This window comes from Aulonocara sp. 'chitande type north' Nkhata Bay, linkage group LG3, assembly GCF_057382095.1.
Source record: "Aulonocara sp. 'chitande type north' Nkhata Bay isolate Kocher_YH1m ecotype deep benthic linkage group LG3, A_spYH_male_GT1.1, whole genome shotgun sequence".
In the NCBI taxonomy this organism is placed as follows: Eukaryota; Metazoa; Chordata; class Actinopteri; order Cichliformes; family Cichlidae; genus Aulonocara; species Aulonocara sp. 'chitande type north' Nkhata Bay.
In genome coordinates, this window is record NC_141346.1 from 10,558,712 (window position 1) to 10,575,213 (window position 16,502).

Here is a 16,502-nt window from a genome sequence, read left to right on the forward strand (position 1 = left end):
CGCACAGACGATCAGACTGAGCTCAGACCAAACTAGCAGCTTCCTCTGAGTGAGTCCAGCTACAGGAGAGAAAAGTGGAAAACTCCAACACTGCTGCTTCAAGCTGCTGACGCTCCACACACTGAATGTGAGTTTGAGCAAAAACACGACTCAAAGGAAGTTTCAGTGAAGGTGGTAGAGGAGGGAGGGGAGCCAGGACTGACTGTACTTCCTGTCTGCTGTTTTCAGCTTCACTCACAGACTCAATGGCTTCCAGATCAGAGGAGGATCTCTGCTGTCCGGTCTGTCAGGGGGTCTTCAGAGATCCTGTTCTTCTGTCATGTAGCCACAGCTTCTGTAAAGACTGTCTGAAGAGATGGTGGAGAGAGAGACCAACACACGAGTGTCCAGTTTGTAAGAGAAGATCTTCAAGGGAAGAACCACCTTTAAATCTGGCTTTAAAGAACCTGTGTGAGTCATTCTTACAGGAGAGAGATCAGAGAGCTTCAGAGGCTCTCTGCAGTCTGCACTCTGAGAAACTCAAACTCTTCTGTCTGGACCATCAGCAGCCAGTGTGTCACATCTGCAGAGACTCAGAAAAACACACCAATCACAGATTCAGACCCATCGATGAAGCTGCACAACAACACAAGAAGGAACTTCAGGAAACTCTGGAGCCCTTAAAGGAGAAGTTAAAGGTTTGTGAAGAAGTTCAAGTGAAGTTTGATCAAACAGCAGAACACATTAAGGTCCAGGCCCGACACACAGAGAGGCAGATTAAGGAGCAGTTTAAGAAGCTTCAGCAGTTTCTAGCAGAGGAAGAGGAGGCCAGGCTGGCTGTACTGAGGGAGGAAGAGGAGCAGAAGAGTGGGATGATGAAGGAGAAGATGGAGGCTCTGAGCAGAGAGATAGCAGCTCTTTCAGACACAGTCAGAGCCACAGAGGAGGAGCTGAGAGCTGAAGACGTCTCATTCCTGCACAACTACAAGGCTGCAGTGGAAAGAGTCCAGCGCTGCCCCCTGCTGGATGATCCACAGCTGCCCTCAGGAGCTCTGATAGACCAGGCCAAACACCTGGGCAACCTGACCTTCAACATCTGGAACAACATGAAGGACATGGTCTCCTACACTCCTCTCATTCTGGACCCAAACACTGCTGATCCAAACCTCATCCTGTCTGAAGATCTGACCAGTGTGAGACGAGGAGGAGAGAAGCAGCAGCTTCCTGATAATCCAGAGAGGATTGATTTGTTCTTCTCTGTCCTGGGCTCTGAGGGCTTTAACTCAGGGACTCACAGCTGGGATGTTGAAGTTGGAGACAGTACATGGTGGAGACTGGGTGTGTTAGCAGAGTCTGTGCAGAGGAAGGGAAGCATACTGCCTGGATTTTGGAGAATACGGTTTAATGGAAGTAAATACTCAGCACACTCACCATCAGCAGAATCTGCTCTCTCAGTAAAGAAGAAGCTCCAGAGGATCAGAGTGAATCTGGACTGGAACAGAGGAAAGCTGTCGTTCTCTGATCCTGATACTAACACACACATACACACCTTCACACACACTTTCACTCACAGGATGTTTCCATTTATTCAAACTGTTGGTAAAGTGAAGGTGTGTCCGTTGAAGGTGTCAGTGTCAGTGCAGCAGATGAGTTGAGGATGATGATGTTTCTAATGTTGTTTCCTGTCAGTGAGTTGAAGCTGTTAAACTGCAGCTGTCCTCCTGCTGCCTCGTTGTTCCAAAGCTCTTTGTTTCTCTTTTAGTTTCACTCTTTCTTTCTGTTTCTGCTGTCCACCTTTTCACATGGAAAATCATTTCACTGTTTCTCACTGAATGACTCCCCAAACTAGATTTGAAGTTCTATCAAGTTTCTAATCATTACAAGTGATTCATGTTTCTATTTGATGTGTAAATGGAGATGATTTAGTTTGCTGGGATATGGACTGACATGTGTTGAATGGGAGGAGCAGTTTGTTGTTGTCTTCTTGTCTGTTTATGACAACAATAAATATGTTGTTGAAACAATGATTCATGTTTAACTCCATATATGAAATGTTTCTGATCTTTGAATTCTGTTTGATTAAAGACTTTCTTCATGACACAAATGAGATTTCAGTGTATTAATAGAACTAAATAAGCTCAGAGTTGAAAGGCTGGAGTATTATGTACGTGCTTCACTGTCAGGATCTTCAGGGGGATTCAAAGGGAAACATCAAACTGCTGTAATGAGATAAACTAGTTGGGCTGAACACACTTATCTGTAGTTTGTCTCCATCCAGGATCATCAGAATATAATGAACATGTGTGAAGAGCCACAAAATGCTGCTGCCCTCTCAGCATGATGAGCTCCAGCCTTTGTTAGCAGGACAACAGGAAACATGAGACAACTTTCAGAGACAGTAACCAACTGTGGCCACAAGATGGCAGCAGCTGATCTGAGATCCTTTATTGGACAGAAGGACTCTGCTCTGTGACGTCATCAGAGAGACGGCCTTCACTCTGATAGATCTGACGTCATGTCTGCACTGCGATGATGAAAGCTGATAAACACATTGTTATTGATCCATGAAATCACCTCTGTCCTCTCAAGTGTAGCTGTTTACAGAGCTGAAGAAGTCCTTCATCATCAAAACAGACAAACATGTATTTCCTGTATTAAGTGACGTCATCCTCACTCTGACCTCTTACATACATTCTGTTCAGTTTTCCTGCTGTAAGAAATAAACTGTGTGAAAATAGAAATGCAGGGAAACATCCATTAATCACAGCTGAGCCGTTTGTTTCTGACTCACATTCAATGAGGCTTCAGGTGTAAATACCTCAGAAGTGTTTGTGAGTTCAGTAGAAGCAGACCCAGTCGACCATCATGGCCTCCACAGCACTACACAATGCAACAGAAAGGCCTTCATCATCTGCTGAACCACCTCTGAACCACGACGCTCTCCCTGCATCTAAAAGCTGTTAGTCAGGATGAGATGCTGCTGTGATCGCTCACAATTTACCTGTGAGACCTTTGTAAATATTGTCTTTGTTTCTGGAGGAAACACCTTTAGTCTGTTTGTATTTGGAGTGCAGATCTGGGCGTCCATCACTTTAACCTGCACACGTTTAGTTATTGAGTGTAGTTGATGTTTGGCAGCATTTTATAAGTGACAGTTCATGAACGGTGAAGGACCAGAGGACGCCTGACCATCCTACCTGTGTCAGTAAGAAGACTTTCATCACAACTTCACAACTTAACACAACTGAAACCTGAATCCAGTGTTGCATAGTTTACTAACAGTGTGTGCTGACACTGAAGTTAGCAGTTTGTTTCCTAAGAGCTGCTGGGACAAACCACAGTGAGCGGCTACAGAGTTTAGTTAAGGTGGTTCTAACATGTGACCTGTTGAATTATTTACAGGGATTTATTTTTCATTTAAAGCATCATTTGTGAAGTTTTTATGAAGTTTACTTCTTTTATGTTCTTTGTGTAACGTTTAGATTTTCTTGTCTTGTGTTTTAACTCTTCAGGTTTCCTGTAACAGAGATGTAAACCACCGTTTTCTGATGCTGCTGCACTGGGACATAAACACGGCCACTTTATTAGGCACACCTTGCTGGCTGCAGGTTATAACCCCTGCTGGAAACATCCCACAGATTTGGATCCTTGTTGCCATGACAGCACCACACAGCTGCTCCAGATGCTGCAGGATGCTGGTCAGGGCTCTAACAGTGAAACTTTACTGAAAGTAAGAAACCTGAGAGGAAATAAACTTTGACTTTAGTAAGCTGAGCTCTGAAGCTGTGATGGAGCTCAGTCGGTGTGAAGGCGGCTGCTGTGTAACAAACGTTTGTCTGAGGTGCTGCGACTGATCGTGGTCATGTTTATTTAAAGAAGTCGGTGATGAAGCAGGCTGTGCAGTCCGAGCTCTTCATCAGTTAACAGTCCTCCAGAGCTGCTGCAGGGAGCTGACTGTCCTCCAGGTGGCGCTAAGTGAACAAAGTCCAAAGAAATAAACTTGGACTGTTTTTTGAAGCCTAAATAAAATGTGAATAAACTTTATAGATACATTTGAAACCAGCTACTCTGTGACTTTACACACTCACACAGTAACAGAGCTGATTCCTGATTGGAGCAGCACAGAGTTAGACTTCTTTTCTGGCTGTGGATTGGTTCGTCAGGATTTCCCCCTTTACAGGTTTAAAAACAATCTCTGTTTCTACATTTTTTGACCTCCTTCTTGTGTCTAAAGGTGAAGCAGCACCAGCCTCCTCTGATCCTCATGTTGTAGCTCTGTGTGTCCAGCAGGGGGCAGAACACCTCCAAACTGTGCCAGCAGCTCTCACTGTGAGCTCAGACGTTTGTGGACACTCAGTTTGTTTGAACATAGTAAATAATCAGAGCTTCTCAGACTGTTTATGAGGACACCACCTGCCCGAGGGTGTACTGTGTCAGAGAGGTGGTGTATGGTGCTGGGTGTAGTCTCTCTGCTGGTTCAGTTTTTACTGAGGAGCTGTGTTCATGTCAGGAAGGTTTCGTCTGATCACTGTGGTGCAGTTTGGTTTACTCTGTTTCTGAGTGTTTGTAGGATCAGTCTCTGCAGGTCACCTGATACCTGGCAGTGAAGTGTTTATGAATCAGCTCCGTCAGATTTAATCCAACAGAATAACATGTAAAACACTCCAGGGCTTTTACTCTGAAACTTTCTCCAGAGCTGTCTGGAGTTTTCTTACATTAAAATATTCTGGTGGAGGCAGAGTGACAGTGTTGTAGATGCTGCATTTTGAAGCCTCAGTGTTTATATTTTTGTTCACAGCCATGTAGACAGAGAGGCAGAGAGAGACAGTGCTGTCACTGAGCTACATGTGTCAGAGCTCAGATGAGGCCCACACATGTGTGTTATCTGTTGTTGCTACACACAGTTAAGATATGGAACATGTGTGTAACCAACTTTCATAGGTTTTAATATCCTGATGTTGACAATTGATGCAAATACAATAAAATAATAACTACACATGTTATGTGTTAGTCTTTAATACAGCTCTCCAACACACACACAGCAAATAAATAATCAGTCACTTTGATTTTTTAAAATCAAATTTATCATTATTTTACTAACAGATTTGCAAATCGTTACATAAAAATATTATTAACTGCTTTTAGAAGTAGAAATGATTTATGAGGTTTTAGATATTTAAGATAACTAGATTGCCACCTATTGAATTAATGCACATTTTAAAACATCAGAAGCTGGTGGATAATAGAAGACAACTTAAGGAAGCGTTTCCCTTTTTACATGGTGAAAAGAAGATGACCACTGAAGGTGGAATGGTGAAAATGATTGTCATATATTTTAAAACTAACCCAGAGACATAAAAACACCTGATCTCCAGTCTCTAGACGCAGTGAGGCTCCATTAGAAGCTGTTCCGAAATGTGAGGCCTGACGCTCCCACGCTGAAAAATGCGTTCTCCATTCTTAAACAACACAACAGCTACACCATAAACAGGATCTCCAGGTCCACATACTTACCACTCAAAGTGGTAGGCTCCTCTCACTGGTGCAGTGAAAATACCTGTGGGACATTTGTTAAGTGGAAAATCAGATGTTCGAACATCGTGAACATCAGTCTGACATCAACATAGCTGAGAAGTGACATTCAGTCTTATTACCTGTGTGTGGGTTGTAGGCATTTCCAATGTTTGTGACAAGATGTTTAAAGACAAGCGTAGTGTGTGTGTTAAATGGGCCAGTAATTCCACCACCTTCAGCCAGTAAAGAAGCTGAAAAAGCCACCTGTTTGACTAAGAAAGAGAGAAATGTCATAAATTTAACATTTTTGCTGCGGTGTCCCCCCCTCCCCAAAAGACGAAATGAAAAAGTTTTAGTGAAAGCATTTGATAGATTTCATTCTTACAGAAGCCAAAACCAACTAAGAACAGCTGCAGTGTGGTAGCTGTCCACAGACAATTTGGAGGAGGAGTGCTGAGATAAATACATTTAAAAAAAAGGTTGTAGATATGTTTTGCCACACAGTGTGTAGCAGTCTTCTTGGTAACTGGATTGCAGCCTTAATACACAAAAAAATACACAGATATTTTAAGATGAAAATAATCAGAGCCATGCTGACTTCATCACATTACCTAGTAGCTGTTGATTAAGATTTTCAATTGCAGTCCTCTGCTTATCCACTTCCTCCAACTTTGCTGCATTGTCTGAAAAAGAAAGTTTAAAAAATAACATTCTCTAAAAATGTATAAATACCTTGTGTGTGTGTTAGGAGTTTTAATTATTGTTCTAACTACAGAGTGCTACTGAGGATATCGTCGGGTGGTGGAAGAAATAATTCGAGGACCTCCTTAATCCCACTGACATGTCTTCCATTGAGGGAGATGAGTCTGTGGACAAGGAGGATGGCTCGTCTATCACCGGGGGCGGGGTCACTGAGGCAGTTACACAGCTCCTTGGTGGCAAGGCCCCTGGGGTGCATGAGGTTCGTCCTGAGTTCTTGAAGGGTCTGAATGTTGTTGAGCTGTCTTGGTTGACATGTGTCTAAAATGTTGACCTTCAACAGGTCCTGGCATCCAGCTCCCACTGGAGCAGTATGCAGCCATGGTCCTCAGTGGAAAAGGGTAGAGTGCCCACTCCGTGTCAGGGACGTGTTCCTGCACAAAGTGGAGGAGTTTAACTATCTCAGGATCTTGTTTAAGAGTGAGGAGAGTGGGAGATCAACAGACAGATTGGTGCTGTGGCTGCAGTGATGTGGACACTGTATCGGTCCATCATGGTGAAGAGACAGCTGAGTGAAAAAGTAAAGCTCTTTCCTATCCAACACGTTGCAACACGTTCTCACTCCCAAAGCGTAACATTTTACGCTAGGTGACAAATCGTCAACATATTACGTTTTCGGCTACCCACCACGTTCCTAAATGACGACCTCGGAAAAAAGAGGAAATATGAGAACCGTCTGGACTCCATCTACACGTTTTCACTCTTTTTCTTCAAATCGCTTAGAAACACGTTATTTAACATCATTATAGTCCTGGATGAGGTCAGGAATAAGGTTATGGTCAGGGCTAGGGATAAGGTCAGGTTTACGGCTGGAATACAGGGCTGGAACGTCTGTTACCGCGGGAGCGTCATTGCACTGGATTCCAGCCATAACCCGCCGCGCACCATAAGAACGCCGAAGGTCTCCTTTCGCGTTCCTCAGGAACGCCGTGGGACGTGACAAAACGTCGACATGTTACGCCTCGGGAGTGAGACCCCATAAACAGCACAAATTTTGATGATTTCATATACTTTAACCTATAATTATTAATCTCACACATTGGAATAAATGAACTCTAACAAATAATAATGAATCACTAATATTCTGTTATACAATGAAACATGTGTACATACAGTACCTTGTTGTTGCTGTTTAAGCTTGTCAATTTCAGACCTCTGTCTCTGAAGTTCAACGTTCTGCATTTCCAGGTCTTTCAGTTTTGCGACATGGTCTGACAGAAAAGAACATAAATAAGTCAATATGAATTTTATTTATCTGCATCATTTGAATCTTTTCATTTTTAGTAGGTTAGATTATTGAATAAATAATGAATAAATAATAAAAATAAAAAAATTAATGAGAAACGTTAGTGATAGATTCATGAAGTGACATTGATATCTCTGTAACAGGGGCTCATATGAAGGTTTCCTCATGCTGCCATTTTTCTCACTACCTGACATCATACTCTACCTTTATTCTCTTGTTTTAAGGTCCTGATTTCCACTTTCTGTTCAGCCACTGAGGCAGTCAGCTCTCTGAGCACAGCATGGATTTCCTGTGGACAGGGTTGTTGGTTTGAAATCTGCTGGTCAAGAATTTCATTATCTGCCTCTGTCTGATTTGTGGAAACAGAGCAGACCAGAAGCAACAGCGGGAACTTCAGCGTGATCTCCATTCTGTCAGTGAAAACTCAACAGTATCTGTGTGTCATCTGCAAACCTGACTGACTTTTATATTACACAGTACAGAGGGGAGGTCACTGTAGCATTAGATTCAACCTTATTCTAGTGAATCAGTGACTAATGTAATCTTTATGACTTCAGATGCAGTACAAGGAGAAGAACAAGTGAGTATCAATGATTGTCAACTGATAGTAAAACATGAGCATGTGTGTTTCCACCAACTGACCAGAGCTTAGAGGACAAATATCAAAATGTGTGCTCAGATACAGATGTTTAAGCAGCTGTGAAAGAACATATCTGGAAGTTTTTGGCACTGAGGAAGTAATTGCCTTTGATTATGGAATTCCTCTAATAACTCAGAGCAAAAATACTCTAAGCGACAAAATGCATAAAGTAATCTTTACAACTTTTACAAGGTACAAGACTACAAAGAGATAAACAAGTGAATGTCAATGATTATCAGCCGTTCATAAAATTAATCAGCACGTGTTGTTTTAGAAAATCCAATGTGAATGTAGGAACCATGAAGGTCACTGACATGGTATAACTTGAAGATGAACTTCTACTCTTCATGTGTAACATGACACTTGGTTGACCACCCTTCCCACTCCAGTTCAATAAACCACAGCTGTCCTTTTTTGTTTCTTTCTTCTCTGACCACTTAGGTGAGAAAGCTAGTGTTCAATGCTTTTCAGAGAATGAATTAATCTCTGACCCTTCCACTCCAAGCACTCCTCCAGATGCAGTGAACAGTCTTATAAGCAATACAAGAGCATGCTGAAGAGTCTTGGTTGCTAAATACAGCAAAAGTATTCGGGCCCCTTGAACTTTTCCACATTTTGTCACATTACAGCCACAAACATGAATCAATTTTATTGGAATTCCACGTGAAAGACCAACACAAAGTGGTGACCACGTGAGAAGTGGAACGGAAATCATACATGATTCCAAACATTTTTTACAAATAACTGCAAAATGGGGTGTGCGTAATTATTCAGCCCCCTTTGGTCTGAGTGCAGTCAGTTGCCCATAGACGTTGCCTGATGAGTGCAAATAAGTAAATAGAGTGCACCTGTGTGTAATCTAATGTCAGTACAAATACAGCTGCTCTGTGACGGCCTGTGTTCACACCGAACGCGATAGAGGTGGCCAGAGTGTCAGGTTTATGGTATTTTTTTTTTATTTTTTCACTCTTCCCAGTCTGGTGAAGGTCTACAATACTTTTCCTGGTGTCCTTCGAAAGCTCTTTGGTCTTGGCCATGGCGGAGTTTGGAGTCTGACTGTTTGAGGCTGTGGACAGGTGTCTTTTATACAGATGAGTTCAAACAGGTGCCATTCATACAGGTAACGAGTGGGGGACAGAAAAGCGTCTTACAGAAGACGTTACAGGTCTGTGAGAGCCAGAGATTGTCCTTGTTTGAGGTGACCAAATACTTATTTTCCACCCTAATTTACGAATAAATTCTTTACAAATCCTACCATGTGAATTCATGGATTTATTTTTTTTCACATTCTGTCTCTCACAGTTGAAGTGTACCTCTGGTGCAAATTACTGACCTCTGTCATCATTTTAAGTGGGGGAACTTGCACAATCAGTGGCTGACTAAATACTTTTTTGCCCCACTGTATGTGCACATCTTTACTTTTAATAAGACGTTTCAACATGCAGACGTGAATCTAACACAGTAACAGCTGCCTTTGTTTCAGATCCAGCTCATTCCAGTTCACTGACAAAGATTTGGTGCTGCGATAACGACTCTGAGCCGATGAAGCTCTGATGACTCTGATAACATCTCCCTCCCAGTAATAACCTCCCAGCAGCAACTATGACAGACACGTCTCCTGACAGTGACACTCTTACAGATACACATTCAAGATTCAAGAGCTTTATTGTCAATACAGCAGTAGACACAGTATACAGCTTACCACATGGTGCATTTATAAGTATGCAAAAGATATCTCTCTCCAAGAGATATAAAACTCAAAATTACAAATACATAACATACTAAACTTTGTGATGCGGCTGCTGCTGCTCCACATGTTAGTAAATCTGACCCTAAATCTTCCTGCTTCTCTTAGAGCACACAGGTAACGGCTGCCCTGAGCATGAAGGTGTGTCTGCAACACGATGAAGCTCGTCTAGAGCAATGATTACAATCTGCTCCGGGGCAGCTGGAGAGTCCTGTTTGCTGTTTGCCTCCTTTAGAAAATAGAATAAGAGCCAGAAACTTCTTCTCAACACAAAATAGTCTTTGAATGTGTTTTATCTTATTTTCTAGGGTCCATTAGAGTGACCGTGGATACAAAGTGATGTTAGTGGAGAATTAAAGGTTTTAGTAAAAAGTGTGAAGGTTGACAGTTTGATTACAGCTGCTCAAACTGATTTCCTGTTCTTTGTATGTTTGTCACACTTATTAAATGTTTCAGATCAGGATGATGTAGCTTTGGATTTGTTCCCTTAATAACAAACATCTTCATTTACAAACTTCAGTTTGTGTTTTCTTTGTTTAATATTTTAATGTGTTTGATCTGAAACATTTAAGTGTGACAAACATACGAAAACCAGGAAACCAGGAAGGAAACAAACTCTGTTTCACTCTGTTTGTTTCCATCTTATGTTCTTATATGTTGTTTGACTGCAGGTTTCCTCAATCTTATAAACAGAACATTTGCATAATGACTGAAAGCAGCCCACTGAAGGAAGAATGGGCTGGGAGGTCAGAGATCAGTGGGCTTTGGTCAGTGGTTGTTGATCATGACCTGACAGATCTGTATCCTGTGTGTGCACCCACTGTGGGCCTTTTCTGTGCTTAGTGTCAGCCTGAGCTCCATGCAGGCCTCAAAGGCCAAGCAATTTAAAAGCTTCACCAAAACAAGGCACCACTCAAATAGCTGGACCCAGGCTCGCCGCCCTTATGGAGGAAAACATAGAAGATGATCTCTGTGAGTTATTTTTACTGTCATATTATAAAATGTGATGTTCTAGCATCATGTTATTCTTCTTAAGCCTTTGAAAAGCTTCCTCTGTGTCCATTAAACTGATGACTTTAGTGCTGCTGTCTACTTGTTACATTTAGTACTGTTTAATTTTCAACCTAGGAAGATCTGTAAGAAGGACTCACAATATAACATAATACTGTAAGATTACTAACAGGTAAAATACTCAGATTGTACTTAGATAAAAGTATGTAATCACAGACTGGCCCAGCCCGACTGCCTTGAAGCTCAGGTGTCTTCACTGCCTCCTCTGATAAGAGCTGGAGACCTGAGTAGGTTCGTCACCCATCAGCAGCAGATCACCTCTCGATCGGGCACGTTTTCATCTGGGAGGCTTTTAGAGCTCACTGCCCTCGGCGTCGCTGCTGGAACAACCAAGTTTTGCTATTGAATCTTTGACCTGCTGATCTCACAGAGGCAGGAGACCCAGAACATCCATGCCAGCTTCAGTTTATGCTCTGTCCTGTCATCCAATCAGATTTGCATGTAATACACTGATATTCAGCCCCAGCCTGGTGTTCTCTCCATCTCTGACCTTTCACACAATTTAAACTAACAAACTTTCTCTTTAAAACTGTTTGTCAATCACAATTTACTCGATTTATTATTATTCTATCACATATTTATATCAGTCATAATGAACTCAGTATGATCTGAGCTGTAAACCTGTATTGATCATCACAAACCTTTATAGCGCTTCAGAGCAGCTCCTTCAGTGGCTGCAGCACCCACGATGTGGGGCGGAGAGATTTCCTCCCCTCTGCTCTCAGACTCCACCACAAAGACTTTGCAGCTGATCAAACACACACATGTGCAATAGGACTAAGTGTAACACTCTTTTTCTGACAACGTTGTATTTGTACTCAGTTGTATGTAGCATGTGTATTCTATTTTTATCCTATCATTCTATTCTATTCTATTGGGTACAGTTGTGTACAGTTTCTTATTCTATTCCAGGGTTCTCTCATGTTTGCTATGTAACTGCACTGTCCACTTCCTGCTGTAACAAAACAAATTTCCCACATGTGGGACTAATAAAGAGGCTCTTATCGTTACTGTATAACCACAGGTTCACTTCACATTTGGTAGAATATAAAAGGACAAAGCTGGACAATTGTCATCACATTTCTCATTAGTTGCTGTTAGCACAAGCACACAAAGAAAGCAGAGCTTTAGCTTTAGCTCCCTACATCACTTTTAAGCCTGGATGTTGAGGCTTTTGCTTCCTCTCAGCTGTGATGACATCTCTGTCTGCTCCATCTCACCCAACATCATCCATCTGACCTGATGCTACCTGACAAACTAAAGATAAAATATTAAATTCATTTTGCATCACTTACATTTAAAATACATTTAAGGTGGATTTCTTAAAAGGGAAGGGACTGACCTGACTGTTGTGTCGAGACAGGTGTGAAGGGAGTTAAATCCAGTCTTATACTACGGACGTGTTTGGTTTTGGTCTGTAATACGTTGAGTTTATTATTGTGGAACAGGGAAATTATTTTACTGCTATTGTTAAATAATCATCATTATTACCATTGCATTAATAATATAATCTGGAGTTTATATTGCATTCAGGGGTTGAACAGTGTGTGTCTTTCAGAAAGGCTAAAAGTAACAGGACAGGAAACAGGCTTGGAGAGTTTTGCAGAAGTGAAAGTTATTTTGAGCAGCAGGCTAAGACGAGGCTTTAACAATGTAACAGATAGCTTTAAGAAGGCCTTAAGATGTTATGCATACAGTTATTATGTTAACCTTGTATTTCAGGTGCAGTTATGACTATTTTATACACAATGCATATCTGTGCTTATTAAAGAGTTGGAGCTCGGTCAATTAATTGGGGGTTGGAAGCTTTGTTCGGCGCGATGTCCGGACAATCTATTGTGCAAGTGACTTGGAGCCATAGAAGGAATTGCAGTACATGCTTACAAAACACTTATATCAGGTCATTTTATATTAAGGTTTTAGTAGAGGTTCTTGGTTAAAACATTTATTTAGTAGAAGACATACACATAGTCTCAGTGAGCCTCTGGTCTAGTGAAAGGTCAGAAGTGCAACAGGTGAATTAAGAAAGAGCATTTGAGGACGAGACACAGACAGTTAGTAGGTGAAGAGGTGACACAAAGAGCATGTGGGGTCAACACACACACACACATGAGTTAGATTTATTTAGAGGAGAGATTAGTCATGTCTCGGCAAGAAAGAGGAACAATTCACTTTAAGACAAGAACGGAAAGTACCAGCCATGAAAATAGAAGATGATCTTCTGGGTTAAAAGTCATTGTGGTGTTGATCTGATCTATGTATAAAATGTATTTGTGACGCATGAAGGGGCGTCAGTAAATCAAACCCTGATGCTATAAAATATCTGTTCATGCTTTGATTAAGTTGAAGACTACTTGCTGTCGGCATACAGAGTTGTCTTCCCACACGTGTGTGTTCATTAAAATCATTGTTTGACCAAGAGCTTCTGGACCATGGGTGGTTTGTACTCTCCCTCCTCAATTTTGAACCTTAACATTATCTATAAGTTAACATAGCAAATCCTCCATCCAGAGGCTAAAGTGATATCAGAGCTAGACTACTTTAAGTGAAAACAGATGATAGTCTGAGCCTTAAATGAAATAAGGTTAAAAAGAAATGCTGCTATCGACAGTGTGAGGCAGTGAGCTCTGTTATACCATATTTTTTAATTTTCTTTATTATTATTATATTATAGTGTTATTACCTTCCTGTTACTTCGTAATAGAATGACAGTTAATGGTAAAAGTCTTGAATAGTTTTGAATTTATTTTTCCATGATCACATTTCATTCAATCACTCGTGGACTTGTGTGAATGTTACATGTGTTATTTTCACCCGTGGATTTACAGACACTGTGTGAACAGTTTTCATTTTATCCAAAGTTTTACTTGATGTCCAACTGATAAAATCACTGACAGACAACAGAAGCAGGAGCTCAGAGAGAAATTCAATTCAACTTTATTCATAAAGAGACAAATCACAACGTTTGGTTTTATTTTACAGAAACTTCAAACTAAACCAAATTCAGGACGTGTATTAAACCTGCAGCTGATCCCTGTCTGCTGTTCACTACCTTTGATTTCTGTTACCAGCATCATCTCATGTTCCCCAGGTTCACTGACAACGCTGAAACCACCAGCGGGAGACTAAGAGTGCTGATTTAAAAAGATTCAGACATTTTATTTTGCTGCAGCTCAACATGAGGCTGGATCCTGATTCTTTTGTTGTTTTTGTTTTCTCTACATCAAGAAAACAGCAGCAACAAGAAGCACAGCAGGAACTGACAGGCTGACCTTCAGTCCAACAGATCCTCCTGTGTGACCTGCAGGTGAGAAACAGCTGTGAGGTGTCAGGTAGGTGATGATGAAGAACAGAACAGAATCCATTTGCTCTTCAAACTGCTGTCAGACATTATCTACTGCACTCTGATCACATGACTCAGACCAGCTGCTTTCTACAAAGTCTCATCAGCAACATCTTTACAAACCAACATCAGATTGTGTGTTTTGTGGTCTAAAGTTTTGTGCCTCTGGTTTCTCATTGGCTCACACTCTTGCAGAGCCGTAACACGCACATGAATGAGAGGTGGTGAGTGTAGTTCCTGTTAACAGAGTATTGCAGACCATCCCGCTAATTGCCGAATTTACTTTTGTCTGTCATATTTATGATGAAAAACAAATGTAATCAAATTAGATATTGATATTTTCATATGGGAATTGATCCTGCAACATGAAACGCTGGGACTGGAAGTTCAGCATCGCTCCGCACATCATACCTGTGAGATGACAGACAGCAGTGTGGAGGAGAGTGCGACACAAAAACACAGAAATATGACTGACAGCTGCAAACGAAGCAGCATCTGCTGCAGGTGAAAGATATTGGGACTAGCAGAGCAGAGTGGCTTCACTGTAAAACAAAATTAGCAGTGAGTGTGAAAAGTTTCTGTGTGTGGAGTTCAACACCGTCCACTCAGAAGCTGCATCACTGGATGGTAGATTTAAAAAGCTTGCATTCAGTGACAACAGAGCTGTTGATGAGGCACTTCAGAGAATAACTGCAGCAGCAAAGTGCACTCCCACCCAGCTCCACCATTACAGGGCCAAGTGAAGGAGGAGCCACAGACGTCTGCTGTGTGGAGCCTCTTTGATGAAAGAGCTGCAGGAGATGCTGCAAAGAGAAATACTACAGCTGATGTTATGATGGAGATGAAATGTTATCTTGAGGAGCCCCTCATCCAACAAGGAGAAGGCCCACAGAGCTGGTGGGAGGCCAAGGCCACAGTCTTTCCCTACCTGTTGAAGGTGATGGAGGGGAGACTGTGCATTGTGGCAACATCTGTTCCTTTGGAGGGTCTTCTCAAAAACTGGGCAGATACTAAGGAGAAACCACATCAGCCCATCCAAGCTGAGGCAGCTGGTTTTTCTGAATGTCGACCTGCACTGAGGACAAACTGTTTGGCTGCTGAGTTTGGTTCTGTTCTGTGGATTTGTTTACAGTGGGGCTTTTTGTGCTGAATTAAACTTAAAGGTTTGATTAAAATATTAAACAACAGTAAGAATGCCTGCTTTTGTAACAGAACAAAAACACAGAATTAGGCAATTATAAGGCTTTTCATAAAAACACTACATGCAAAAGGGTTTGTCAGCACACAAAGCATTCACATTTGCCAAGTAAAGCTAAAGTATGAGGCTACAGAGGATAATAACTTAAGAGACATTTGGGAGCCACAAGACGTGCAAGATAATCCAGAGCTTAGATCTAAATAAGGAAGTCTTAACTCAGTAATGGAGAATATCCTCACACATTAAGAAGCACCGAGGGAGGGAAGTCCTTCATTACTCTGTCAGTCAGGTAGGTGATCAGTGAAGAACAGCACAGAATCTATGTACCTGCATGTTCAGCTCAATTTGTGGATGCAATAAGAAGTAAAGTGAGAGTGATCAGCTTACCAGTGACTGTGATATTAACCAGGTTACTGATGGCACCATTACTGGACTCACACCAGTAAACTCCGGTGTCGTGAGGCACCAGCGTACTGATTGAACATGATTGATCACGTTGCTGTTGTCCCCGCCCATCTCCACACTCAGCCCTCTGCAGTTTGCTTGTGTTTCTCCTCACAGTCCAATCAGAAAAGCTTTGGTCCTCCTCACAGATTACAGTCACAACATCTCCCTCAGAGACATCAGAGCTGTTGGGACTCACGATCAGACGAGCTGTGAGGGAGAAGAGAGGTTAGATATCACTCACGACTGGACTTCTGGGACCGCTCCGCCCCCTGGTGGCCTGATTTGATAGTGAAAAATTATTTTCTACCAGGCTGATGTAATAAAGCTGTGGAATCAGGACTGAGGTTTCGGGCATTTCCCCTCGGCTATTTGCAAGTAAGAAGAGCAAACATCTGAAGAGGCACAAGCTCCAACATTTTAGTAATATGAAGAACAACTTTGTTGCTTGACCAGCACGTTGTGGCCTGCAGCCTTCATAGGTTTAAGGTTTAAAAACATTTTTAGGATTATTTGGTTCAGTGGAAACTACTGCTACTGACAGTGAAAACATTTGCAGAC

At 41.8% G+C, this 16,502-nt stretch overlaps 1 protein-coding gene and 1 pseudogene across 2 annotated transcripts; one reads left to right on the forward strand and one right to left on the reverse strand.

Annotated features, from left to right (window-relative positions):
- The first annotated feature begins 230 nt into the window (after positions 1-230).
- LOC147333922 (nuclear factor 7, ovary-like) lies at positions 231-1,862 on the forward strand. 2 transcript variants are annotated; one of them, XM_086286574.1, is made up of 3 exons: positions 246-482; positions 669-935; positions 969-1,862. In XM_086286574.1, the coding sequence occupies exons 1-3, from the start codon at positions 246-248 to the stop codon at positions 1,632-1,634; spliced, it is 1,170 nt and encodes a 389-aa protein (XP_086142700.1). In that variant the 3' UTR covers positions 1,635-1,862. The 2 variants fall into 2 exon arrangements, with proteins under 2 accessions (XP_086142701.1, XP_086142700.1); XM_086286575.1 differs by having other exon boundaries at positions 231-1,862.
- A 3,285-nt stretch (positions 1,863-5,147) lies between these two features.
- Positions 5,148-7,907, reverse strand: LOC147333923 (complement C1q-like protein 2; annotated as a pseudogene).
- Between the last annotated feature and the right edge of the window lie 8,595 nt (positions 7,908-16,502).

Coding starts and splice junctions, on each gene's coding strand:
- LOC147333922 (XM_086286575.1), top strand. CDS start 246: ATGGCTTCCAGATCAGAGGAGGATCTCTGCTGTCCGGTCTGTCAGGGG.